Source organism: Trachemys scripta, chromosome 6, assembly GCF_013100865.1.
Source record: "Trachemys scripta elegans isolate TJP31775 chromosome 6, CAS_Tse_1.0, whole genome shotgun sequence".
Classification (NCBI taxonomy): domain Eukaryota; kingdom Metazoa; phylum Chordata; order Testudines; family Emydidae; genus Trachemys; species Trachemys scripta.
The window spans coordinates 91,196,366-91,224,052 of record NC_048303.1 but is presented as its reverse complement, the minus strand read 5'-3'; the positions used below and the strand labels follow the sequence as shown (position 1 = coordinate 91,224,052).

General features: G+C 40.4%; 1 protein-coding gene across 2 annotated transcripts in view; it reads left to right on the top strand.

The window, feature by feature from the left end:
* The window catches only part of APBA1 (amyloid beta precursor protein binding family A member 1), a 142,717-nt gene that overhangs the window by 94,067 nt on the left and 20,963 nt on the right, over positions 1-27,687 (top strand). For both annotated transcript variants that reach the window (XM_034773664.1, XM_034773665.1), the window contains exons 3-5: positions 10,678-10,782; positions 14,530-14,569; positions 16,600-16,745. In XM_034773664.1, the coding sequence (XP_034629555.1) occupies positions 10,678-10,782; positions 14,530-14,569; positions 16,600-16,745 (291 nt within the window). The remainder of the gene's footprint in view (positions 1-10,677; positions 10,783-14,529; positions 14,570-16,599; positions 16,746-27,687) is intronic.

The window sequence follows — 27,687 nt, the reverse complement described above, 5'->3', positions numbered from 1 at the left end:
ATGGATGGATTCTGCTTCACAAAAGCAATCCAGCCTTTGAAGACAAACCTTTCAGGTACAAGGGAGCTGAGTTGCAGTGTTTCCTGTCTGTCTGCTTCTGGGTCATAGACATTTTGTTTAAAACTTAAATTTCTGTGTTGCTGTTTTTTGTTAGTTCTGGTAATGCCGACACTGGAGCAGTTTCACAGAGATGAAAATGTTTCAGTTTTTCCACAGCAGGAGTAATCTATTAATAATGGGGAAATCGAGAAGTCTGTTTTAAATAATTTAAGCATGTTTCAGGTACTGGCTGAACTTTAAAAGAAGGAAAAGTGACTACGGTATATTGATGTGATATTGTTAGTGCTTTCTTTTCTAAGCAAAGTCTTTAAAGCTGCTTTTTGGAACCGATTTGAGAAGTCAAGTCTTCAGTGGGCGGCCTCTAGATATTATGAAGTCTTAAAATTATACAGCAAGCCCAGTAAAAATGAATATTTTAATTGCAAGGGCAGAAGACTTTCTGCTGATTCATCAATCATGTAGGAGAAGGGAGATGTTTATCAATTATAGTGTTGGAAGACAAACACTCCCTAAAACAGCTCAGGATAGTTAAATTATGGTGAATATTTGATTCAGTTTTTAATGTGAATCATTTTTGTATTTTTATTCAGTTTTTAAATAATTTATGGAAAGATAAAGGCAACTGTGAGTGATTTTTCTACACTGTAAACTAGAGCACTGCCTGTGATGGTTACAGTTATGAAGAAAGTCTTCTGAAGACATGGACAAGAACTGAAGTAATTGCTTTAGATTGACACATGATGTGCTGCAGTTGAAATTCAAATACAAGTTAAATTCAGGTTACAGACATTAAGAGTGGAGAAAATCTCACATAATGAGAGAGGTAAATAGCCAGAATTGAGCCAGTTTCCAGGAATTCTGCAATGCCAGCCTTTGGTGTGAAGTACCCAGTCCTCTGGCCAGATCTGACCCTCTAATTGTATTTATTGGTTTGCTGAACAGACACAGATTCTGTAGATATAATTTTTAAAGGGAAGTTTCTAGCCTTTGTGGTTGCAAAGAAAACCTTATAGATGTGAACAAGTGGAAGCTGTGCATGCAGTATTGCCGTAGTACTCTGCACAAGAACTCCTTTTCAGAGGCGGATTAAGGTCTCCTGGAACAGAGCAAGTGGGGGTGGGACCCAGTGACAGAATTGTAGCCCTGCCCCAGTCCTTCCACTTACTGTCCCACTCCATTCTGCCCCGTGGCCTTGCCCCTGTTTATCCCATGGTCCTGCCCCATTCCATTCTCCCCTCCCCACCCCCGGTGATCTTGCCCTCCATTCATTCCTTTCTACCCCCTCTTCCCCCACTGTGGCCCCAAGACTGGAGAAGTTCTATCCCCCTGCCATGGCCCTGGGGCCACAGCGGGGAGTGAGAGCTCCTCCAGCCCTGAGGCCGTGGCAGGGAGCGAGATCACCTCCAGTCCCGGGGCTGCAGCGGAGGGGGAGGGCGGGGGGAGGGTCCGGGCGCTGGGGCTTCTGCCAAGGACTGGGGTCAGGGCGCTGGGACTTCTACCAGGACTCCAGCCTTCTGCCACCCCACAGTGGATTTCTGCTGCGGTGCCCATTTTTCTGGAGCCCCCCCAATTGGCCAGGGCCCCTGGGCCTATTGGATAATCCACCCCTGTCCTTTTGAAGTCAGTGGAGGAAGTTCTGCATAGGGAGCATCTGCAGCAACAGGTGCAGCTGCATTTATTTCATTGTGATTATTCCCACCAAACTTACTGGGGCAAATTCTCAAAATTCTGGTCAAAATTATACCTGCAAATGTGTTTGCACAACTAGGTTTTAGGAGTGTTCTGTGCAGGCAGCTGCACATATTTGGTAGGTTGTTATGGGCAGCTTCTAGCAAGGCCAGATTTTTGAAAATTTGGTTTGCCCTATATCTTTATTTTAATGTCTGATCCTATGTGCCTGCTCCTTAGTACCTGGGGGAGGAGCCACTGAGAGTGCGTCAAGCAGTGCAGATCTTTGAAAATGCAACCACTATCTGAACATTCAGATAAAGGCACAGGCGCCTTTTTTTCTTTCCTTTTCTATTATCGTTTTTAAAACAAGAAAGTTAAATGCAAAATACTCTTAATGCAAAAATATGAATACAAATTCAAAAGGACGAAAGTCAGGAAACACAGAATGCTGATTCCTGTGCCTGCCATAACTTAGCCATATAGCACATACTGTACTATTTTATTATCGTTACTGATATTTAAAATGCAATACTATAAATGTACAGAGTACACACAGGTACACGTTGCCTGCCCCGAAGACAATATATATGTAGGTATCAAAATCTACAACATGCATTGTAATACAAGAGTACTTCTCCGCAAGGGGCCAGAGCGACCATTGCTGACTAGGCCCAAACTTTGCATTTCCTGATGTATAACTGTTTAAAATTCAGTAATAATGTATTAACATGGTTTGGGGATTTAATGAATGTAAACAGCCAATGTCATTATCTCTGAAGATTTCCGACGAGATATGCACTTGGAGCTGGAGTCAAGGCACCTTTCTTGTAATATCCTGGGTCGGATTTATTGGAGGATAAATTATTTCCTGGAGAAACTTACAACATATATAAGTAAATTATACAGCTCAATACACGTGTATATGTTTGTTAGTGGTGTTGTCTTAGCTGCCTTTTAACAATATCATTGCCTTAACATAGTAAAACAAAACCATTTAAAATGCATACTGAGGATGAGTGATGGAATAAGGAACTTTTCACCGATAGGTTTCAATCTCCAATCCAGTCCTGATAGGAAGTTTTCACCATCTAACAGCTGTATCCTGGTCTGTGTGAAACTAATTAATGGTTTTAGTGTAGTTTTTAATGGGCAGGGTACAAATCACAGTGGAGATTAACTGACCCCTTGCTGGCAGTCTCAGCAAAGAAACTCACATTTGACCAGATCACAGTATTAGACTGAACAGTTCTGACTGTATTGGGGGAAGAAGGGGAGCTGTTGTAGTGAGTGTCTGATGTCTCTGAATACCAGTTTCCATACTTGTAACTTTCCAAAGTGTTCACATTTTGGGCTGAAATTTTCATGATTTACATGATTACTGTCCCCCCGAAAGGGATTCTTCTTGTTTTGGGAAAGTTCACGCAAAATCTCTTCAGCTGTTTTACGTTAGTGAAAAGAGAAGTGAAAAACTACACTTTTCTCACTGTAAAATCATTATTTTTATTTAAATTACGACAGCACCCAATGATTTGACATAAAATGTTACAGGATGCACAACAAAACTGAGTTAACATTGCTGTTGGTGCCCTATTTATTTTTTGTATAGCACTCAACTGTACTAGGTGCTTTACAGAACAAATAAGAGCTCTTCCAGAGGTTGAGGAAGGACCAGGGTTACAATAATAAGATCATATGGTTTCCCCTCTGATACATATATTTAGGGTTCTGTTCAGGGTGTTGGGATGAGAGAGTAAAATTATTAATTTACTGCTCGTAAGCAATATGGCAGAAGTGAGTGCGTTTTTTAGAGATTCAAAAGCCCAATCCAAAAACCATAAGTGCGAAGAAAATGCAAGCTGAGACCTGGCAGATTTCATCTAACCCCCTAGAAGACTTTGACATAGAAAAGTTGACCCTTGATTCAAATGGCACTACTGAATTTTGCTTTGATCAAATATTTGTGGATTCCCCCCCACCCCCTGGAACCTGTGTGTGACAGTGCTAATAAGCTGTTTATGCAATCTCTAGATATACTGCTGCTAAGAATGGGTATACAACACCACTTTTCTAAAACGAGCAGTTCGCTGTGACAAAAGAAGCTCCAGTATTCCTGATGTATGTCTTTACAGGATATTCAGTTACATAGCAGGTTAAACTGGATAGGTGTGACACAATGCAGTGCTGTCACATCTCCTATTACCAGTTTCATTATTAAATCCAAGCACAAAATAACAGTGAAGCACTAGCTTATTCTCAGATTGTAAGTGGAGGATGCTTTAGTTACAACTGGACAACACCAAAAGCTTAAATGGAGAATTTCTGGATGTATCAGGCTGAATATCGTAAGAGACAGGTAGGTGGAAAAGGAAGGAAGAGAAGTGGGGATGCTGATACTTTTTTTCTATTACTCCCTTTTATACAGCCATTCACAATTGTAATGAACATTAACGTTGATACAGTAGATGAGTGTACATACATATAGTTTGTCTCGCCAGAGTTTGGTTCAGGCTTCTTAACTAGCTCAAAGATTATAAGAGCAGTACTAGCAAACATTCTTTTTAAATGTTATGTTATAAACGATATCACTTGGAAGAAGCTGAACAAACTGCCCTTCCTGCTATTTCTTATTGAATCTCTCTTTTTTGTCCTAGCATATGAGCTACCTATATATTGTAAGCTGCACTCCGTATTGTGCATTGTACCTTTTTGTTTGTGATGCTAAATAAGCCAAATATGTACGAGTCCCTCCTAGACTAAACTTCCTTTTACCTCTCTATACAGGAGCTGCTTTGGGGTAGCTAACGTTGCATACAGTATAGCAAGCTGTATATTGCAGGCAGTCTGTTCTATTAATAAATTGCTTTAGTGTTTTCTGTCAGACTGCAGTCGTCATCATAGAAAAAAAATCTTACAGCAAGAATGCAAACATTCCAAATAGAAGGCATGTATATGGTCTTTAATAGATGAACAATTCCAATACTTCTTAGATGTGCGTAGTTTAATATGCGTTCACCCATACGGATTTGTATGCTGATAACTACTGGAGCAACAATGCAAAAAATTTTAAAATGTCTGAACTCCTAAATGTGGATGATACACTAACAGCTAGGCTTATTTATTTATTTTTATTTGGGCATGCCTTGACAACATGTTAAAGAACTATTTTGGGGACAAAATTCAATGCTTAATATGCTCTAAGTGTCTTTGTTTTGTTTGTTTGTTTGTTTTAAGACTCAATCCTACATTATTTGCTCACACAAAACTCCCACTAGCATCATTGTTAGCTTGACAACATTGCACACCTGTTATGTTGTTTAGCGCATATAAAAATAGAAACAGTAATGTTTAATTAGAAAAACCGGAATGGAAAAACACAGCTAGTGGAACTGTAACTTTGGCATTTCCTGACTTAGTGTATGACTCTTAACTATATAACTCTCTCCCCGTGTCACTTGTCTGAACGTTGGGGAGTTTTCTTGGGCAGGGGTTTTCATGGTTTCCCCCCCTCAAACCATGGTAGCAGAGCTGCATAGCCGAGAGTACTTCAGCCTGAAGGCTCAAGTATCTTCTACAGCTCTCGGTGTCCATTTTTACGAAGACTCTGCACCTGTTCTTAATCTCTGTCTCCCACTTCCTAGTCCACACTTTTACTCAAAAAATCAACAACAAAACCCCCCGAAAAATAAAATAAAGGTTTCTACTGTACAATCAACTTTCTGAAGCAAGATCTATTGGATGTGAAGCCAAGGACTTCTGGCTTACCTAGCAGCAGAGTTGGCAGTTTCCTGGGAGAAACTAATTTAAGACAGGGCGGTGGTAAATACTGTCTTAAACACAGTTAAAACTGGGAAACTGGGGAAATTTAATTACATCCATGTCCAGCAAGTTAGCATAGAATGAATCTTTTCAAACGTTGGTTATATCCATTCAGAACTGAGGAATAGGCTTGGTCTATCCACTACATCAAAGTTGGTCTTCTGTTGTAGAATGCTGCATAGGCAAATGGACCTGGACTAATGGTCTGCAACTCTGCCTGCTTCTGATTGTTTAATACTTCAAGTCTACAACAATGAATTATTGTCATTTTCATACAAACAGATGTTTGACTTTTGTTTACATAATATTAAAAACTGAAATTAATCATGACATGTATAACAACTTTGAGAAAATATCCAACCAAAATGTACACAAACATTCCAATATTCAGTATTATAATTTCATATAGAAGTATTACACCAACTGCAGTTTTACTTCAATTTAGGGTTCAAATAAAATCTATGAATCTACTGCCCTATGTAACCACAATTTGAATACGTAACTAAAACTAAGTGTAATGTGGTGTGCATTAATTAAACATTTTTTAAAATAGAAAATGCCTTTAAACTGGGACTAGCTAGATTTTAATGGAATGGTGAAAACCATGATTTGACCTGGTAAATACTGCCTTTGGTAAATCCCATCCCATCCCTACCTAATGAAGATCTTAATAAAGGGGTGTTTTTAGTTAGTGGTTCCTGGTGCTTTATTGCTCACCTGTGAGGGGAAAATAACAGAAGCTGATTTTTATACCACAATATTTGGTAGGATCTCAAAATTCTGTCCTCTTATTGGGTGTGTGTATATGACTTGTACTAATGTTATTAGGAGTGTGTGTGTGTGTGTGTGTGTGTGAGAGAGAGAGAGAGAGAGAGATATAAGAGGTTAGACCTTGTAGCCTAGGATCTGCATGGGTGCCCTTGAGTTGTCCTTAAGGCTAATTTGAAAAAAAGAAATGTAAGTACCTACTGCTTGTGTAAGAACTACCTTTTCAAAACATAGTTCTGGAAACCAAGTTTCATCTCATTTGGAGGCAGAGGGAATCAATTCAAGTTCCTCTGCAGAGTCCGACAGTATCTCTGAAATGAGGATTCCAGTGAAAAGAGACATGTTGGTCAGAGATATGGCTGCCCCTAAGCAGACCATAGCCATGTCACAATGTAATGACATTGGTTGGCCCAAAGAAGAAGCAAGCAGCACGGGGGGAGGGACTGGTGGTGTGTGGGGTTTTTTTGTTTTTGTTTTTGTTTTTTTTTTACGTTAGGAAACTAGTGATCAAATGTGTTAAATATCTGGTGTTGCCTGCTCAAGGTGGCAAACTTGAATGTGTGTTAGAGGGGACTGTGTAAGATTCCAATGTTTGCTCAGAACCCAACTTGCATAACTGTGTGGGGAGAATCTTACCTATATAGCCACACTATTGTACCTGTGAAAACTTATTTTGTAAAAAGAACAGCAGTACTTGTGGCACCTTAGAGACTAATAAATTTATTAGGGATTTTGAAATTGGGGCTCTGTGGGTCACTTACAACTTATACAATTCCATTGTAATCAACCCCATTGATTCCACCCTTTGTATTTCTAGTATAATAGTTCTCCTAAAATCCTTTCCAGTTTTGCCTTGGAGAACTAGATATGGCTTCCTCAGTATTAGCAGTGCTCCCTATTACTCCCTTTTAGGTAGGATAATGGTTTCCAAACCATGGTCCACAGAGAGCTGGTTGATCACATCATGTTGGTTCTCTTTGCTATTCTCTTCAGCTGCATCACATTGAAAAGAGTTAAAATACAACAACTGGTTACCTAATATTACTTTCCTATGTAAGCAGTTGCTGATGGTGGTTGGCACATGACCATAACTGAGAGCAAGAAGAAGGTGGTCCATTAAGGTCAGATCCACAAAGTGAAAAAAAATTAGGAAACTTGTAGTCTAGAGAATACTACAAATATTGAGGTAACGTTTTGGGGCAGGGACTCTTTTTCTTCCGATATTTGTACAGTGCCTAGCACTATGGGCTCTTGGTCTATGTCTGGGGCTCCTAGGTGCTGTCACAATACAAATAATAAATTGATATTATCATTATTATTATTATTTATTTGTCAGGGCTGTCAAGCAATTAAAAAAATTAATCACGCGATTAATCGCATTATTAAACAATGATAGAATACCATTTATTTAAATATTTTTGGATGTTTACTACACTTTCAAATATATTAATTTAAATTACAACACAGAATACAAAGTGTACAGTGCTCACTTTATATTTATTTTTATTACAAATATTTGCGCTGTAAAAAACAAAAGAAATAGTATTTTTCAATTCACCTCATACAAGTACTGTAGTGCAATTTCTATCATGAAAGTTAAAGTTACAAATGTAGAATTATGTACAAAAAATAACTGCATTAAAAATAAAACAATGTAAAACTTTCGGGGTGGATTTGATTTTAATCAAATTGATTTAAATCACTAGTCAGGAAGCCTCGATTTAATCGTGGATTTCTACATAAAAGTGCATTCTTGTTGGTTGTTTTAACCTTAATACAAATTCTTCCCAATTCAGAGATAGATGTAGGTTTCATTTTTAGAAGGTACACACTATACATTTTTAAAGTGATTTATTTTGAAAACTTTTCAGATTAGTTTTACAGCTATATCAGAAAATGAATGATTGTTTAGTTATTTCATTTACCAAAGGTAATTGAAGCAGATATTTATGAAGTCATTGGGAGGTGAACTATCTCCAATTTAACAGGTTAATCATTAATATTTGGAGGGTTTTCTTGCCATGCTGTATTAAGAGGAGAACATCACCAGACAGACATTTAAATTGTTTTATTTAACTAAAACAACATTATGTAGTCTGGATTTTTTTCTTCAACAGCAAACGTAACAAAACAAATGAATCTGAATTTAGTTAAACATTCAAGTTTTTTAAAATCAGGTTTGTTTTTCTTACAATTTTTTTTAACTAAAACAGTTAAATGAAATTTTAAAAATAAATAAATAAATCAACAGTGTCAGCCAGGTCAACATAAGAAACTTAAAAGATTGGCTTCTGCAGCTAACTCAGTCATCTTCACCTTCATTTTCCTGTTTGTTCATAATCTGGAGAAGAAAAACAAGCTTTCCTGCTTTTTTCAGGTCCCAAATGATTTCTCAATTTGGAATGAATTAGTCCAAAGGAAGAAAATATTCTTTCTACACTGGTAGAAGAAGCTACTGTGGTTAAAAGTGAGGTTATCACTTCAACAGTCTCTGAATCCAAGTGCTTAAGTGACTTCCACCAGTTCACTGGTGTGACTTTCTTTAAAACATCATCAGCAAACACATATTTCTTGAATGGTTCTTATTCCCAAACTGGGTCTCTTTTACGGCCTGCTGTCATTATAGGTTTTTCCTTCTAGTGAGAGAATGGTATGGTAGATCTCAAATCAATGAAGGCTACACTCAGAAAGACCTCAAGACATCTGGAATATGCTGTTCAAACAGTTTCACTTTGTTTCTACTGCCTGTTCCTCCCTTCTCACATTTATTTCCAGACTTCTTCTCCTTGTCCAGATCTATTCCACCCCCAACAATCTTCTATTCATTGAACTTTTTGAAACTTTGCACTTTTAGAGAGAGGTAAGGGATTGACTCTGTGTACACAAATTTGCAGAGGGGCAATAGGGTTGAGGTCTGTTATTTCTCATCTCTATATATTATTTATTTATTTAAAAACATTTTTGCTGTTGACAAGCACGTTATCTCTGGAGAGACCATTCCAGTTTGAGAACTGCAAAACTAAGCATCTCTGATGGTATCTTCTAGATTGAGCACTGAGTCCAATTGGGTAGATAGAAAGATTAACCTAAATAACCTGTATGTAAGATTGGGTCCCTAATCCATGAAGTATTGGAACTCATTTACAAAACTTTTCTTAAACATTACATGAATATTGTCTCATACTGTAGAATTAGAATTTATAATTTCTATTAATTGATGAGATATCTTTGAGCTATAATGTATCTTAATTAAAACTATCTTTTAGATGCTTTTTGAGGGGAAAAAAAACTATTTTATGAAAAAATCCGATTTAAATAAAAAAATACAATTGTTTTTATTTAAAAAAAAAAAATCATTGATTTTTATCCACCCTGAAAACTTTAGAGCCTGCACGTCCACTCAGTTTTACTTCTTGTTCAGCCAGTCACTCAGACAAACAAGTTTGTTTACCTTTTCAGGAGATAATGCTTTTTAAAATTGTGATTAATTTTTTTTTGTTAATCGCGTGAGAACTGTGATTAATTGACAGCCCTATTATTTATTATTTTATTTAGTTTCTTAAGGCAATTGAAAAATGGTTAGAAGCAACCCTGGCAGGCTGCTTCTGTTCAGTTTAGGCCAACCCTTCTGGCAAATCACTCCTGAGCAATTGTACGTACACCTGCTTCTTAAAGAGGCAGATTAGGACTCAGTATCTGACTCTCAGTTTGCCACTTGTCAGTTCAGGATGAATAATCTTACTAAAGTTGCATCCCCACTTTCTGATCATGCCCTCAGGGTTTCTTCACTCATCTCTCTCATAACAATTTCTATCTTGACTTCATGCATTTTGTCTTGTTTGTTTTTTTCTCCAAAATATTAGGTTGAATTGTTTGCAACCTTCAATATGCAAATAGGATAATTTGTTTGCATATACTACTTGTGTGGGGAGATGTGCTGTAATTGCAACTTAATTGAATAGCTGGCAAGAAAAATCAAATGAAAGTCACAAACGTTCATGCCAAACATCATAATTTCCCCTTCCCTTCAGCTTCCCAAATCATGTTTTCATGTCACGCTTTTTTGGTGAATGTTATTTACCACGGATTTAATTTTAGTTAAATTTTCAACTTTTTTATTTTATGGACAAATAAAACATTTAGTTCTCCCCATAAACATATAACTGTTGAGATAAAAAAAAATGGAATATTCAGAGTTCTGCATGTTCATTACCATACGAAACATGGGCTGTAACAGTGTTTGGCTGCTCTGTCATGTTTTTCATCTTTAATCCCTTATTTCCAATTCCAAATAAAACAGAGTGAGATTTCTACAGTGGTCACTCAGTTTTTTATTTAATTTTCTTTTCTTACCATATCTAGTCTCCATCTCCTGATTCCTCTTCACCCCGTGGTGCTGAATCGTCAAGTAGGCAACATCACCAAGATGTCTGTGGTACAGCAGCAGAACCCTCCACTAATAAAGAGGTAGAGTGCAATCTTTTTAAAAGACACAGTCCTGTTCCACTTACGGCTCATGTCTTTATATCTTCTTCCCTCTCCTTGTATAGGAAAAAAACAAAACTGGCATAAGTTATTGTTATATTCTCCCTCGTGTTATGTGTCTCTGATTGAAACCCTAATTTAACACCGCTGTTTCTGATGGCATTTTTTTTTCTGCAGTGATATTTGTGTAACAGGCTTAGGAGAGTTGATTTATTTAAGAGCAGCCAATATCCCCTCTATACTGGGGCAAGAGGAGGCAACATTTTCTTTTCCCTCTCTTTGCAGAATGTCTTGCTACAAAGGAGGTTACATTTCTTACACCATGTCAACACTAGCACTTATGTCAGCAAAACTTTTGTCTCTCATGGAGTGTGAAAAAGACACACACCCCCATGGCGACATAAACTTTGCTGGCATAAGCACTCGTGTGCACAGGGCTATGTTGGCGGGAGACGCTCTCCTGCCAACATAGCTACTGCTGCTCATTGGGCTGGTTTTATTATGTTGACAGGAGAGCTCTCCTGTCGGCATATCGCAGCTACACGAATGATCTTACAGCAGCACAGCTGTATTGGTACAGCTGTGCCTCTATAAGCTTGTAAGTGTAGACATGGTCTTAGTCAGGATGATAGGCCTACCAAAATAAATAAATATTAATACAGCACTCTTCCTATTAGTGTTGTCCCCTGTTTTATCTGCAGGGAAGTAGAATCACTGAAGTGTGAAGTGATTTGCCCAAGTCCAGGCAGTGATTCAGTGGCAGGACTGGGAATAGAATCCAGGAGTTCCTGACATTGTACCCTCAAAAGGGTATCTAGCTTGCAAAGACTTATGTACATGGTTAACTTTACAAACTGTGAATAGTCACGTTTTTGTCAATGGGACAACTGAGAATGTGGAAAATTTATCATGTGCATTTAGTCTTTACATATTGTGCCTGGGGAACTATACGAACAGAAAAATTGCAGTTATCTTTGTTTTTATTTTCTAACTTTAATAAATACAGTGCAAACAAAGGAAATCTTCAATTATAGAAAGCAGACACCATCTAACTATCAATTTGTATTGTGATATCTATGCACTAGTCAGTTTTCTACCAATATAGAAATTGGCTGAGTCTCACTAGAAATATTTGTTAGAATTGAAATTCCAAGTAATAAATAGTTATATCCATGTTTTCTTTGTTTCAGATTTGACAAAGAAAAAGTATAGGCCTATGATTTATGAATTATTTTTTGAAAATCTTTATTTACATTTTGGGAGGTGATGGCTTTCAAAAGGTTTAAAGCTATACCAAAGTCTTTGAGTGTGAGAGTTTTGTGCTTTTATCTGTGATACTCTTTGCTCATTATAGCCTTTGGCTTTCATTAAAGTACAGTTTTAGTAATTTCACATAAACCACTTTTGACTACTAACAGTTATTGGATATCGTTAGTCATAGTCCAGGTGTTAGTGAAATAAAATGCTACCCATTATAGTCTTGAGCATTGGATTGCATACAGTATCGGGGTAATAAACCAGATTTCAAAGTGGGATATGTTGTAGAACTCATTTCTCAGTTGTTTTTTAAATCAGCATTGCATTCTTCTGTACATCCCTTACAAATAACAATAGTAACAGTAAACCTCTTTGCTTTATGGAAATAGTTGTATGTCTGAACAAAACCTTAATTTTAAAGAAATCTAACATTTTGTTGACCAGACAAAAAGATTAATCCAACAAACATTACCTAGTTCTTTTATGAAATTATATTTTATACACCAGGATTTAAAGATGCATATTTCTGTGTTTAAGTGACATCAGGTGATGCCTCCTGTTATTTCTAGTACCAAAAGATTCCCAAATAAAACTACTAGAATTAAATAATTTTTTTTAGTTTAACATTGTTGCAGTTAATAAATGTGTTAGACTTTTAATTTGATGTTAGTTTACTCAACTTTATCCCAAAAGGAAACTATGTGGGGCTATCAGATACCCCAATGACTGACCAACATGAATTGATTAAAGTTAAAACTAACTACATAAAACTTCAGACAGTCAGTCGAGTCCTTGAGTCTGTTAATTAGAAAAGTGTATACTTTAAAACTTCACTTGTATGGATAAGCTTGTTGTTTTCTAAAACACACAGTCGATCTGTTCTCTGCACCTGTCAGAATGCAACCAAACTGTTGTGTACTGCACTGATAGCAATCAGTTAAATTATTAAAATCAACATCTATCGTGGGTTTAATAAAAAATAGTCTTGTAATAGACAGGGTGGTCTCAGAGCAGCCTCTCCTGCTTTGACAATAAATGTTTCCCAACACTTAATTTTCCTTAAATGTGTTTAGCAGCAGGAAGCCATTATTCAGTGACAACTTTGTCCTCTGTTGGCTTTATCTCTCAGAAGAAGAAAGCAAGTATTTCAAGGTTGCCCTGATATCCTTATATCATGCCCCGATTAACCTTTTTTCTGCCACCAGCAGTTGTTTTTATAGCAAGCCCAGTATAATAAGTTGTAAAATACTACTACTCATAGAATCCATGTAGTAAGAAATGGAAAAGATTTACTGGGTCATTTAGTCCATCTTCTTGCCACTTAGGTGCAACTGCCTGACTCTGAGATTGATTTACATTTTTACAAACATAATACCTGGTAAAATACTCAGGATAAAAAGGGATAGATTTACTATGTACTGTAAGTGAACATTCAAAAGCACTTGCACTTCATATGAGATACTGCGCTTGATCCTGAGCTCTCACTGATTTTCCACTAGTATAATTATATTGAGAAATCAGTGGAGTGAATGCTCATGTACTTCATTGTGGAATTAGGGTTAGGCATACCAACATCTTGTAATCCTTGGCTTCTCCAGAATCCGTGTCACAAACATATGTAATAGTAGCACATATTGCAGTGCACCATATTACCCCACATACTTTGACATAGAAAGTGTCTTTAACAAATTTCCTCATACAGGCTTATTTCTAAATGTAACTAAATGATTAGTATTACTGCAGTTAGACCTGGTAGGTGTATGAAGACTTTCATTAGGCTTTTTTCTAGAAGTTATAAATGGAAAGGTCCTGTTATTTCATCTAGTCAACCTCCCTGCAAATGCAGGATAGATGATTTTCCATTAGTCAATCCCACCTTTTACATTTGTTTAAGCTGAGTTTCCCTGCCAGATATCAACAATCAAAGGATAAATCCAGAGCTCACAATTTTCAGTGTCTAAATCACGTTTTTATTTGTGATTTGAGTGTTTAATATAGCATAATTGTAATAACCACCTTTTATTTTAACAGATTGAGTCTGTATATAATTTTTTGGTCTAGAGTTATGATAGTATTGCAAGTCCTTTTAAATATTCCCAGATTATTTTTTTAATTTGGAATTCCAAGTACTTAGAAATGTGATTTATTGGGCACTATTCCTGTTATCCCTATATAGATCAGAGCACCTTTTGGCACTCAAAAATGCGCTGTCTAGTACCAGACTCAAGGTAGAACTGCTAATATATGAAAATGGTAATGATATAAACTACACTTCAGGATAATAACTCTTTAATAATTGCTGATATTTTGAGAACATTTAAAATTTTTCCTAATAAGCTGTCAGCTGTCCTTCACTAATTAACTGTCACTGTGTTTGGGGGTTTTGTTGTTTTTTGTTCTTTTTGCATGGAAGGCTTTTTAATGCATATTTGAGCTTTGTTCTCTTTGAAATCCTGTTTGTCTTAATTACAGTCCAGAAAAAGTTTGGCTTCATTCCCAACCTATGTTGAAGGTAAGCTGTGAAAAATATAACATTCAATGTATAACACTGTTCGTATTATAATAGAATTCTTTTGTACAAGGGAAAATGCAGGAGGTCTATGGACTGTGAAGGTAAATGTTAACTAGGGCTGGGTGAACTTGTTTACATCAAATATGAACCAATCCAGAATTTGAACCAACCCCCAGGACTATTTTTTTGGAAGTCAGAAAAGCTTAATTATCTTCTATTTTGTAATGTTTCATTAGTGGTCTCAGCCCAGTTCCTAAGGGATGGGTGACAACATCGCATAAGGCACCACTGGAATTTTCAGTAATCCATAGCACCATTCTTGGAATTCACAGCACACTGGATGTGCATGGAGGCTGAACTACCCTCTGATGACGAAGGATGGAGGTCAGACTAGATGATCATAATGGTTCCTTTTGGCTTTAAAATAAAATAAAAACATCAATGGTCTCTCCAGGGTTGAGCTTTATTGACAGGGCTGTGGTGGTGGTGGGGAACGTCTATTGCCCATGCTGTACCTGTCCTGTGGATAAATAATGTTTTAAAAATTTTATATATATGAGGTTCACCCATCACTAGAATTAACATAAACACATGCATACTTGTATGTTCTGTCTGTACACATAAATATTCAGCTGCATGCCATAAAACATAAATAATATAAAGTAATGATATCATGGAACAAGCAGGGAAATTGAGTTAATTTTCTTACTTTGTCCTTAAAACTCTTGTGGTTGGCTTTTTGATTTATATAAAGATGAGAGTTGAAGCCAACATCAGATTTCTGTCCTGGGATTCCTTGGATTGTTTTCCAATATGCTGCATTTGGAAGGCTGTACATTAGAAATACTTTTTTACAGAATTTCAGAGAGCTGATTCAGTCTTTAAGGTAGATACTGGAAGTCCTGAGAGTGGTTTTTTTCATATTCGTAAGAAAAATAAAATGTCACCACTTTAAATTTTATGACAATAAAATGTTGATAACTTTACAAAAAGTGAATTCTCACAAAAGTAAATGCTATGTATATTTTAATTAAATTTGAACCCAGATTTTTCTTTCTTGCACACCAATAAGCAGTGTGTTATATTAAGCTGCCTTTGAGATCATCATGAGAGGTTAAACCTTTTAAAGAGAAAAATCCAGTTCTTAGCAGCTGAAAGATCCAAGGGGAGAATGTTGCTTCAGTTTTAAAGTGATGAATCTGAAAAACCATAGATCATATAGATATTATAGGGACTTGTCCTGCAAGGGACTGAGTGCCTCCTGATCATAAGCTTACACTTGCCAATGGGAGTTGAGATTTCTCGGCAATTTGCAGGGCCAAGTCAATGGTATATATTAGCCCAAGTATAAATCCCTTACTTTGCACATCTAGCATCAGAGCCTATAGCAGGGAGAGTGTCTTAGTCTAAATCAAAATTATCCCTCCTAAAGAGATCAGTCCCTCCTGTATGACTTTTATGAGTAGGTCTGGCATAAAACTATATGCTCTTCAATGTGATGTGAAAGTTTTTAACTCCACTCTGGGGGAAAAAAATCATACCTGTAAAATACTTTGAGGAGATTCCACCGCTCATCATTCCAATTATGGTCAGTGCTTGAAAAAGCGAGGTGCTGGTGGTTAATATTGAGTTTATGTCCCTGTTCTTTTTATTTTAGACTCTAGCTAAATGATATGATTAGGGTATTGGAAGTGAAGAGAGAGAGAGAGAAATGAAAACGCTTTGTATTTTTTGTAGGAATGAAAATACATTGTTTGTTTTGTTCTAGTTAACCTTGTCTCATGGAGCAAATTATTGTGGGAGGCAGGTTGGATTAGCAATTGCGATTTCTATTGTAGAGATGTTGAAAGCACTTTGCTCAGTGTTTTTGTTTGCCTTGATTGAAAATGTTGGTTGTCCTGCTATCATGCTAACTCTAAATAGCTTAGAGCAGCATTTTTAGCCATCAGATGCAGGCTAAGTAGTGCAAGTGCTGTTTCTCTCCATAATATAACATAATTTTGCTCAGCAATTTGTTTTCTGTGTTATAGTTCCTGGACCCTGTGATCCTGAAGACTTAATTGATGGAATTATTTTTGCTGCCAATTACCTTGGCTCCACTCAACTCCTTTCTGACAAAACTCCCTCCAAGAATGTGCGAATGATGCAGGCTCAGGAAGCTGTCAGCAGAATCAAGGTGAGGAATGTGTCTTGCTGTTCATGTGATTGGTGTTTTCAAACTGTAGATATGGGTGTTGCATGCTTACCCAGGTATTCCTCCCTTATTGTTCTAGATTGTCTCAAAGGTTAGGTGCCAGTTTATCCTTTCTTCTGAAAGAGATTCATCTCATCTGTTTAGTCTGATTTTGGGACCTGAGCGGGAAGGAGGATGCACTGGATAATTTGGCTTAATGTGCCTTTCAGATTCTAGTCATCAAAGCTTATGGTGATCTAAATGGTGGTGTAAGTTATATCATAGATGTAAGATGTGAGAAAATAGGTTTAGAGGGAAATTTATATTATGTATACTTCTTTTGCCCACGCTTTAATTTGTCATTCAGTGAAAGTTATACTACTTTAACAGTCACACCCGTTTTCTGACCACTTCACAGGTAGGCAATCACAGCAGCCAGAATGCTGTAAGAAATAGTTCATGTAACGTCGGACATTAAACCTTGGACCTATGGTGAAAGAATAAATATTGGCCAGGTCACCAGGCTTATTCTCTAATTTTAAACTGAAGATGCTATAAATTCTTTAATATCCACTTGGCACCTGAGATGGACAGTTGACTGTCTCATTCTAAGGAAGGTAGTTCTGAAAGTGCAGGATTCTCCTAGTACTAGTCTACATTGTCAGCACTGGATGTGTGTATGTGTATTGTGCTGTACTTTGTTTCCGAAATACTTTTCTAAAAGGAAGCTGTAGTTTTGAGAGACACTTTTTCCCACTGCTGCATAATGGTATTTCCTATTGCTTACAATAATTCAGTTACCAAATATCTGATCAGAAAATATATTTTCATCAGTTCAATATCAAAATGTTCACAGGTCGCTGGTATCCAAAATGATGAGCACCCAATACAGGCTGTGTTTGATAACATTGTAAATGGGGCTGGTAGCACCACCTGTTATTAAGGTTGCCCAACGCGTCCCATAATAAGACTCTGTTTTTAGTTGCTTCTAATTTTGCCAGGATTTACTCGAGCTGAAATTCTGCCTCAAGCTGAAATTTTTTCTGGAAAACTTCAGCCAAAACTGTTCAATCATTTCTGAGAATAAAGCTAGGGGAAAATATGTTGTTGTGGCCATGTTAAAAAATTCTGGTGACCTCTTTGAGAAGCTCTAGCATCCCTGGTCACGCTTTAAAGTAGGGACTTGAAAGTTGGAAGAACGGTGGCCTTTCTGTCCAGTATGTGCCTTTTGCCATCTGTATGAAAGTCCTTCCAAATAGGGCCAAGTTATAAGCCTTTGAAAAAACACAGTTCACACATGCTCAGTAGAGACTTTGATTTTAACTGCTACAATTTCAGAAGATTTTGTCCTAATTGAGCACGCTTCACCTTCTCACAGTTCCTATTGCTGACGAGACTCCTCTGAGCAATGGAGCATGCCCCAGCCTAGGGCTACATAGATTAACTGAGATTTTCCCTGTGATGGCTGCTCCAAGACAGGATTGGGCTAAGAACTGGAACCAAGAGCAGGATGCCTGTCTCTCTTGTACTCTCAAAGACCCTCTGCTGGCAACCAGGCAGCATGGAGGAGAAATACCTCATTTAAATGCAGAGGGGACAAAAGCTGGATTGGCAGGAGAAACAGGAGTAGATTGGGAGTCTACTGAGACAGAGAGAAATGTGACTCAGAATTGAGGGGGGAGACTGAGACTGGTTGGGCAAGGGGACTGGGGTTGGGGATTGAGTACGAGTGGGCAGGCTGTGGCTAGGGAGGGAAGCTGTGGGGAGAACACTGAGGTCAGACTAATTGCTGAGGGTTAAGAGGGAGACTGTGACTGGCTGGACAAGGAGACTGGAACAAACAGCCAGGGAGGGTTGAATCTGGGAGAAGGAGCTGGAGCACGTGGGGAGGAGACTGAGACTGGATGAGGTGAGGGAGTTGATGGGGAGACAGTAGGGAGGGAAGAAGAGAGACAGATCAGATGAAGAGCTGGGACCTGGGACTGGCTAGGCAATGGGATTGGGAACAAGGAGTTGGGGTGGGAGGTGGGAACCGGGATTGACTGGGCAAGTAGATTTGAAGGAGGTGGGGAGGGGGAGAGACTTGAGAGCAGGAGTGAGAATGGGACTTGGACAATGAGCCCAGAGGGGAAGACTTGGACTGGCTGAACAATGAGTCTGGGATGGCAGGAGAAGCCTGAGGAGTGGAGACTGGGACTGGATAGACAAGGAGATTGGGAGTGGGAGAAAGAGCCAGGGAATGGGTTTGATGCAGGACAAGTGCAGATTGAAGGGGATGGGACAGAAGGGATCAAGCTACAGGGAATGAGCTGAAGAGTGTCTGCCCTAGAGCGTATTTCCCTCTGGAATCTGGAATGGAACCCAAGATTCTTCTTCAAGTGCTTGCTCATGTCCATTCCATTTTAGGTGTGTGCGCAATTGCTACGTGCACCGGTGCCGGAAGTTTTCCTCTCAGTGGTATACGTAGGGTACCGGCTCTGGCGCCTCTGGAGTGGCGCGCACATGCCGCGGTATATGGGGCGCCCCCCCTCAGTTCCTTCTTACCGCCAGTGACGGTGCTGGAACTGCTCCTTGCCTTGGCAAGCATTGCATTACCCAGTGGTTTTCTTCTGCATAGTGTGTAAATAGTTGCTATTTACTGTAATAAGTGATTCTTTTGTGTTTTAGTGTTAGTACTAGTTAACTTAGATAGTCCCGTTGGGACTTTTGCCCAGGGCCGGGGCATGCCCGGTTCCCCGGGCTTTAAGCCGTGCGAGCGCTGTCGGAAGCCCATGCTGATTAGTGACCCGCATCAAAGCTGCTTGAAGTGTCTGGGTGACATCCGCCCACATCAGCAACAAGTGCGAATCTGCAAGAGCTTCAAGCCAAGAACTAAAAAGGAGCGGGACATAAGGTTGAGAGTGCTCCTCTTGGAGTCAGCCCTTGCACCAGTCTGCGAGCCGCCGAAGTCACAGAGTGTGTCGTCATCGGTGCAAAGTGCACCTTCAGCACCGACTTCCTGATAGCGCTCCCAGTCGTCAGTATTGGCGAAGGGGCTTAAAAAGTGCCAGGACAAAGGGCGCTCCCTAGCTCCACGCAGGGCGGAGGAGCACAGACCCCTGAGGGACAGAGACTCTCCAGTGCCCAGACTAGCACGGACATCCCCAGCGAGACCCTCCAACCATAGATCCCGGCATAGCTTGCAGGATTCCCGGTACTGGTCCCGCATGGGACCAAGGCGTACTAGTCCCCGGAGCGGTGCTGGTCTCCGAACAGGAGACATCGCTCCCCACGGCACAGGTCTCCAGTGGAGCCACGATGCGGAAGATTCCCGGCATCGAAGGGGACATCGCGGGATCCACAGTACCAACCGGCTTTGTCTAGGTGTCGCTCATCGCTGTCACGTTCCCGATCGCTGGACTCTCGGTACTACTTGAGGAGCTCTAGACATCAGTCGCTGGATACCTGTTGCCGATCCTCCGAGCTCCACCGCTGGCCTCCGAGCAGTCATCGGTGGGATTCGGAGATCCGGTACCGGTCCTCCTGCAATGAGCGGCATGGAAGCCAGCAGGAGGAGGACTCTGAAGCCTCATCAGCACTGCGGTGGTCTCCAAGGCATCACTCACCCTCTTCAGATGAAGAGGAAGAGGCACCGGGCCCTTCGAGCCAGTCGCTCTCAGTCAAGCATGGAGGAGCTCCTCCAGTATTGCCAGTCAGTGCTTGGCCCCAAGGTCAGTGGCTTCCCCCATGGCAGTTCTGGAACCCACAGGGGTTTCCGCAGGCACCTAGGACTCTCATCCAGCACTCGGTGTCAGGCGTGTCAGATAGGAGATCGGCAACCGTCTGCTCCCCTCCCCCTGCATTGGATGCGGGATCAGAGCACAGTGCCCAGGAGCTTACTACCGGGGTGGAGGCTAACCCAGGGGTGGAGGTTGCACCCACCCTTCCCACGACCCCGCCTCATCGTCTTCGCCCGATTTCCCAGTCGATGTCTCAGGATGCTGCTAAGGCATACCAGGAGCTGCTTAAGAGGGTGGCAGCAAGCCTGGGCTTACAGGCAGAGGAGGTTAGCGGAACCCTCTGATGGCCTGTTCGACATTCTGGCTGCGGTAGCCCCATCCAGAGTGGTGCTTCCTGTACAGGAGGGGGTGACAAAGCTGGTGAAAGCCCTCTGGCAAACCCTTTCCTCCCTCCCGCCCATTTCCAAGTGGGCGGAGAGGAAGTACTGTGTCCCTGCTACAGGATCTGAATATTTGTACACTCGCCCTGCCCCAAATTCCCTTGTGGTATCTGCAGCCAACGAGAGAGAGAGAGACAGGGTCAACCCAGCCCTACTCCCAAGAATAAGGATGGAAAGAGGCTTGACTGGTTTGGGAGGAAGGTTTATTCATCTGTCAGACTCCAGCTCAGAGCGGCTAATGACCAGGCCTTCCTTGGCAGATATGATTTTAATGTTTGGGAGTCTATCGCCAAGTTTGCGGGCGTGCTGCCAAGGAGTCCAAGACAGATTTCCTGGCTATCCTCGAGGAGGGGAGAACGTGGCGAGGGCCTCCCTCCAGGCCATTTCAGATGCAGCAGACTCGGCCACGAGGTCCATGGCCACTACGGTGGCGATGAAGTGGGCATCGTGGCTGATGTCTTCTGGGCTGGCTGCAGAAGCCCAGCTCTCACTACAGGACCTCCCCTTTGACAGCCTGGCCCTGTTTGCAGAGCAAACAGACACAAAATTACATGGGCTAAAGGACTCCAGGGCTACCCTTCAGTCCCTTGGCCTATACACGCCAGCACCTGCTAGAAAGAGGTTCAAGCTGTAGCAACCTCATAGACCTGCCAGTCAGGTGAGGTCGGAGCTTTATCATAAGAAGGGCAAGGGTTACAAGCGCCGCAAGGCCTGCAAGCGCCAACAGGACCACCAGATGGGCTCAGCCTGACAGTCAGGTTCATCCTGCTTCCCTCGAGGGAACAAGCGGGCATTTTGAGGGTGCGCCCCAGGGCGACATCCCAGTCTTCAAACTGGCTCCTCCCCCTCTTTGTTTTGCCAATTGCCTTTCTTTTTTCCTTCCCGCTTGCGCCGCAATAACTATGGACTGGTGGGCCCTCAGCATGATGGCAGTGGGGTATACCCTGCAGTTTATTTCTGCCCCTCCCTCCAACCCCCCTTCCCTGGCCCTCTTCAGGGACCCTGCTCATGAGCAGCTGCTCAGACAGGTGGTACAGGCCCTTCTACAAGTCGGGGCTGTGGAGAAAGTCCCTGCACATCAAAGGGGAAAGGGGTTCTATTCCCAGTATTTTCTCATTCTGAAGGCCAAAGGCGGTCTCCGCTCCATTCTGGACCTGCAAGACCTCAACAGATATGTCAATAAGTTGAAGTTTCGCATGGTTTTCCTGGTCTCCATCATCCCTTCCCTGGATCTGGGAGACTGGTATGCCACCCGCGATTTGAAGGACACCTATTTTCATATATCAATATTCCAAGGGCACAGACGTTTTCTGCGTTTCATGGTGGGGACCACTCACTGCCAGTTTGCAGTGCTCTCTTTTGGCCTTGAAATGGCACCAAGGGTGTGTGCCCAGGGTCTTCACCAAGTGCATGTCAGTTCTGGCCGCTTACCTCAGATGTCGGGGTATCCAGATCTACTCGTACGTCAACGACTGGCTCGTCAAGGGCTGCTCTAGATCCCAAGTCCAGCACAGCGTCTAAGTGCTGCAGGACTCATGCCGAGCTCTGGGCCTGTTGATAAATGAGCAAAAGTCAACGTTAGTCCCGGTACAGAGGATCGAGTTCATCGGCGCAGTGCTGGACTCTACTGACACCAGGGCGTTTCTGCTGCAGGACAGGTTCGACTCCACATCAAAGCTAATTGCCAACCTCTTTGTGCACCCGATCAGCACAGCCAGAGTCTGTCTCAGGTTTCTAGGCTACATGGCAGCATGCACCTACGTGGTCTACCACACAAGGCTCAAAATGCAGCCCCTCTAGCTGTGGCTGTGTTGCAGTCTACATGTCCGTGAACTCCTACCAGCCTCTGTTGGTACTGCTTGGGAGTCACCTAGAATGGAATGGACATGAGCAAGCACTCCAAGAAGAAGAGACAGTTACCTTTTTCTCGTAACTGATGTTCTTCGAGATGTGTTGCTCATGTCCATTCCATAACCCATCCTCCTTCCCCACTGTCGGAGTTCCCGGCAAGAAGGAACTGAGGGTGGGGGAAACTGGTGGCGCCCTTTATAACATGGCATACGTGCGCCACTCCAGAGGGCGCCAGAGCCAGCCCCCTACGGATACCACTGAGGGAAAAACTTCCGGCACTGGATGCATGTGGCAAGTTTACACACCTAGAATGGAATGGATATGAGAGAAACATCTCGAAGAACACCAGTTACGAGAGAAAGGTAACTGTCGTTTCCTGAGTCTTGCTGTTCCTCTGCTGTGAGCAAATCTCTGTGAAACCCTCTGAAAAAGTGTGTCTCTAATCCCCCTCTAGCGATCGTCTACATAGAGGATGACAACTTGCTTCTATTATCTGTTACTCCATTAGCAAAAGTGGCAGAGGTCTGTGTGGATCAAATGGTTCAACCTTGCAGGTGACTCATGGTAGAATTTCTGTATTTTCCTTTTTGTTTTCCCTTCAGTTTTGCTTTTTTATAAACCTGGGACATTACACACACACACACACACACACACACACACACACACACACACACACACACACACACACACAATGTTAAAAGAACATAATTAAGGTTGCAAAAGTAAGCACTCAAAAGTTAGGAATTGCCAGAAATAAGATTGTCTGTGCAACCTTTATTTGCCCCCCTTTTGTGTATGCATTATGATTCAGTCTTTATTTATATGATCACGTATTATTTTTTCCACAGGACCCCTGCCTCATTCAGTGTTCAGTTTGAATGGTACACACTAATGAGCAGCTATTCAATATTTTGTTTTTTCCTTGTTGTTCAGTATATGGCCCTAGGCCTTATTTACTGTACACTATCCAAATCTTTCTCTGAAGACAGAATTAATTTCCTCATGGATTTTTCTATGGCACTTGTCCATACAGTATTTTAGTGCTTCACAAACATTATTTAATCTGTCTTCAAAACAGCCCTGTGAGATGAAGGGGGAGGTATTATCGCCATTTTACAGATGGGGACATGAAGCACAGAGTGATTAAGGTCATAAGTATTTGCTAATTGTGGGTGCCCAATTTTAGATGCCTTAGGGTCTGATTTTTCAGAATACTTTGTCATAGCAGAAACTCTCATTCAGAGCATCATTCTTATGCCTTCCTATCCTGGGAAACGTTATATTTTTACTGCAATTTACAAATGGATGTGTCATGACCTCCCCCTTTCTGGGCACACTCCTTGTTCAACAGTGATGTGTCTGGGTTGCTGGTACAGTCCTTTTTCTCCTCTAACCTTCCTCTCAGAACACTTGCCCACAAATACTGGACAATCTTGGCTGCTTTTCTTAACTGTATTTTGAGGACCTTGCAGATCTCTTCAAAACCCACAATCTAGCTCCCCAATCTCCTCTCTGATCCTGCTCCCCCTTTCCCAGGAGCCAGACGACCACCCTTCAAATTCAAAACTAGAGTTCCAAACAAGAAGTCTGGATGTAGCTTCTGTTCAGGAGTCCAAGCCTATGTGTCTCTGTTCAGCCAGTGGCAAATCTTCTTTTTGGCCTTTGTCCCCATAGCATATCCCATCATGCAGTTATGCTTAATGATGCTTATTCTATAACAACATCTCATCGTACAATTTCAAAATTAACATAGTTCCTTCTCCGCAGGATGGTTTTTTTATTCCCTAGTTCTTAAACTCTGTATTATATCTAATTTATGAAATTTTAAAATATTACATTTATTAGTGGTTGTCATTTTTAAAGAACTAGTCCCATAGATATAATATTTGTTTCCTAGTGTTCTTATTCATAATTAAAATACAGTATTAACTATGGCCAAATTCTGCCCAATACCCCATACAACCCACTCGGTACTGAGGTACCTATTTGGCTTACCCATGGTGAACACCAAGCCCGGTATTTGTATGCCCAGCAGGTAAATAGGCACACGGTTACTCACTTTGGTGATATTAACTCGAGTGTCGAGGCCCACATAAAGGTTCTCATTCCATTTAAGACTCACTTAAGACTTTAACATGGGACCATGGGAACTTTCACAAGCTATGAGGTGAATTTCAGAAACCACTGGCTACTTGTACAGAGGACTGACCTGCAGGGAACGTATTATACCAGTGCCCCATGGCTACTCTGGCTCCCTTTTTATTTCTAGGTGACATTTAAAGTGGTGTTGTTAACTACATAAAGCCCTAAGTTGTTTGGGTCTGAGATTCCTTAGAAATATTTTATCTTCCCTGGCTCTTGCCATGAAATCCTGGCTCATTTGTAGCTTCTCTGTGATAGATGACCCACCTGAATCTCTGCTGCCCATTTCTTTTGTGGTCATGGAAGGATTTGGCCCAAAATTTTGAAGTGTCATTTAGAAACTATTGTTAGTGTGTGTCCTGCTCCTTGTTCCTTTTATAGCACTGACTGGTTTAGGGCAGTAAAGTGTTATGTGCACACGCTGATACCAGACAGACAAAACAGCTTTTTAAAGATTTGATTAAAGTAGAAAGGCAAATGCATTGTGAACATCCTGTAGTTAACCTACATCCAGAACCTCCTAATGTCTTTTCCTGTTAAAAAGTGTAACAAAAGTTGTGAATTGATAGGCTTTTTTTAAAAACTCAAGTGCCTGAAGTTAGGAACATAAATAAACGACCTGATTTTTCAAAGAGCTGAGCGCATGGAGCTCCCATTGAAGTCAGTGCTTCGCTTCAAGATCCCAGGTCTGAAAATGTTCTTTTTTTGTTTAATGATCCTTGATAAAGTTTTCCTGTAGTAGAGAGAGATGGCTTTTGACCACACATTTTCTCAACTTGTCCTTAGATAGATTTTGCAGATCTCAGACACGCTTTTGCTTTGCTCATGTATCTTTCTTGTTATATATAGAAATAATTTCTTCCCAGGCTTTTTCCCTTCTAAGTTCACCCAGGTTATACAATTGAATTGCTTTAAAGATATTCATCTTAACATTGGTGACCTAGTGAGGTTATTGCTATTTACACGTAAAGGCACTTTTCCATTTACTCTTGTCTGTCAATAGTCCATCATCTTATGATTACACAGAATGAAATATGGATCCATATTTCACTTTAATAATGCAGAAAAGCTCTCTCTAAATATAAAGAAAAGGAATTACATTGAAATCATCAATTTAAACATCTGGTTGACTAGGGGAGATTTTTAAAACAATTATTTTAAAAGTATATTTAGAATTAATGAAAGGTACTGGGGCAACAACTCTGGAGAACGAAGTCTATTTATTCATAGTACAAAGGCAACATGAGGGGCTCTGATACAAGTGGTGAGCACAGCATAAATGCTTGAGTAGGTAGATGGAATGTGAGCTGGTACAGTGAAAGTCTCCTCTTATCCTATCATCCCTGTCCTGGGAGGACCATTTCTAGTGATGATAGGTCAGTTCAGTCCCTGTGGGGAAAATTCATCTTCATGTACCAGGCCTACGCAAAACGTAAGCCCTCAATATAGAGCCTGAATGGAACTTAAGTGATACCCAGACTTTGTGTGGGCCCTCTGCACAAGTATGAATTTCACTATGTTCATTAGTTTGCACATCACTTTGAGACTAAGATGCATTATATAAATGCTAAGAATTATTATTAATTCTTTGCTGAAAGGTAGTGTCAGCAAGGTGGTGGTTTTTGTGATGCGGACAGCTGTCCACTGAACTAGGTGAGACCATCCAGTAATATTTTTGTTGACCTCTGAATCTAAAGGTCCAGTTATGCAAAAACTTACTAGTAGTCAATGAGAGCTAATCACAGAACTAAAACTATGGCAGGTGGGGTTTTCAAGATTTGGCCTTTGTTAGCCAAGACATTCATTCATTACCAGAATGAGATAGAATTGACTGAGTGACCTAAAAGTTGAAAGGCTCTGTTAGTCCCTTTACTAATCTCCAGAGCTAGCCATCCTCCCAACCTAAACTGATTTTAATTGTTGTTAACATCTGGAATAAGAGGATGAATCTCACAGCCTGGAGAAAAAACAGTGATTAATTGTTAGATTTCACCAGCAGATTTGGTCTGTGTAGGAGGCCTGCACTTTTTTGAATACCAGTTGACCCCATTACGGAAATGAATTGACACAATCCATATCTGAGGATAGTTTAAAAGCCTACCCATTATTATTTAAGTGCCATCAGTGTGCTTATAAGACATAGGAAGATGCAGTCTCTGGCACAAAGAATTTACAATCTGATCTAGATATAGTGTTTATTGAAATGTGTACAGATATTATTAGTCAATATAGCTGCAAAATGTATCTTTCTTTTAAAAATAATTGTAATGAATTTTTTTTAATTGTAAACAAATCATAGACCAAATACATCTCAATCAAATGAAATACTTAGAACTTGTCTGTCTTCAGTGTATTTATTAAATAATAATAAGTTTAGACTAAGGTTGTCTTATATTTTTGTTGTGCTCAGAGTGGTGTGAAAAGAACAGCTTGACTAATGTAGCTAGAATTACTTGTATAGTATGACTGAACGTGTCTGATACTGTTTCTTGCATAAAAGGCATATTGGTGTTATGTTTTCATGGACTTTTTTCCTTTGTTTAACAGCTACAGATTCCAGCCCCTTTCATGTTCACCTTCTCTGGAGTGTTAATCATTTCTTAAACATGAATGTGTGTTCCAAGCCATTACATTAGGGTTTTGTTAAATGTTTGAAAATAGTACTCCAAGAAGGTAAAATAAGACAGCGATCCTGGTGCTGCTCCCATTAAGTCAAGAACAGAATCACAAAGTGCATAAGAGGTTGCTGTGGCTCACCTCTCATGTACCGTATCTGCGTTACCTAGTTCTGGC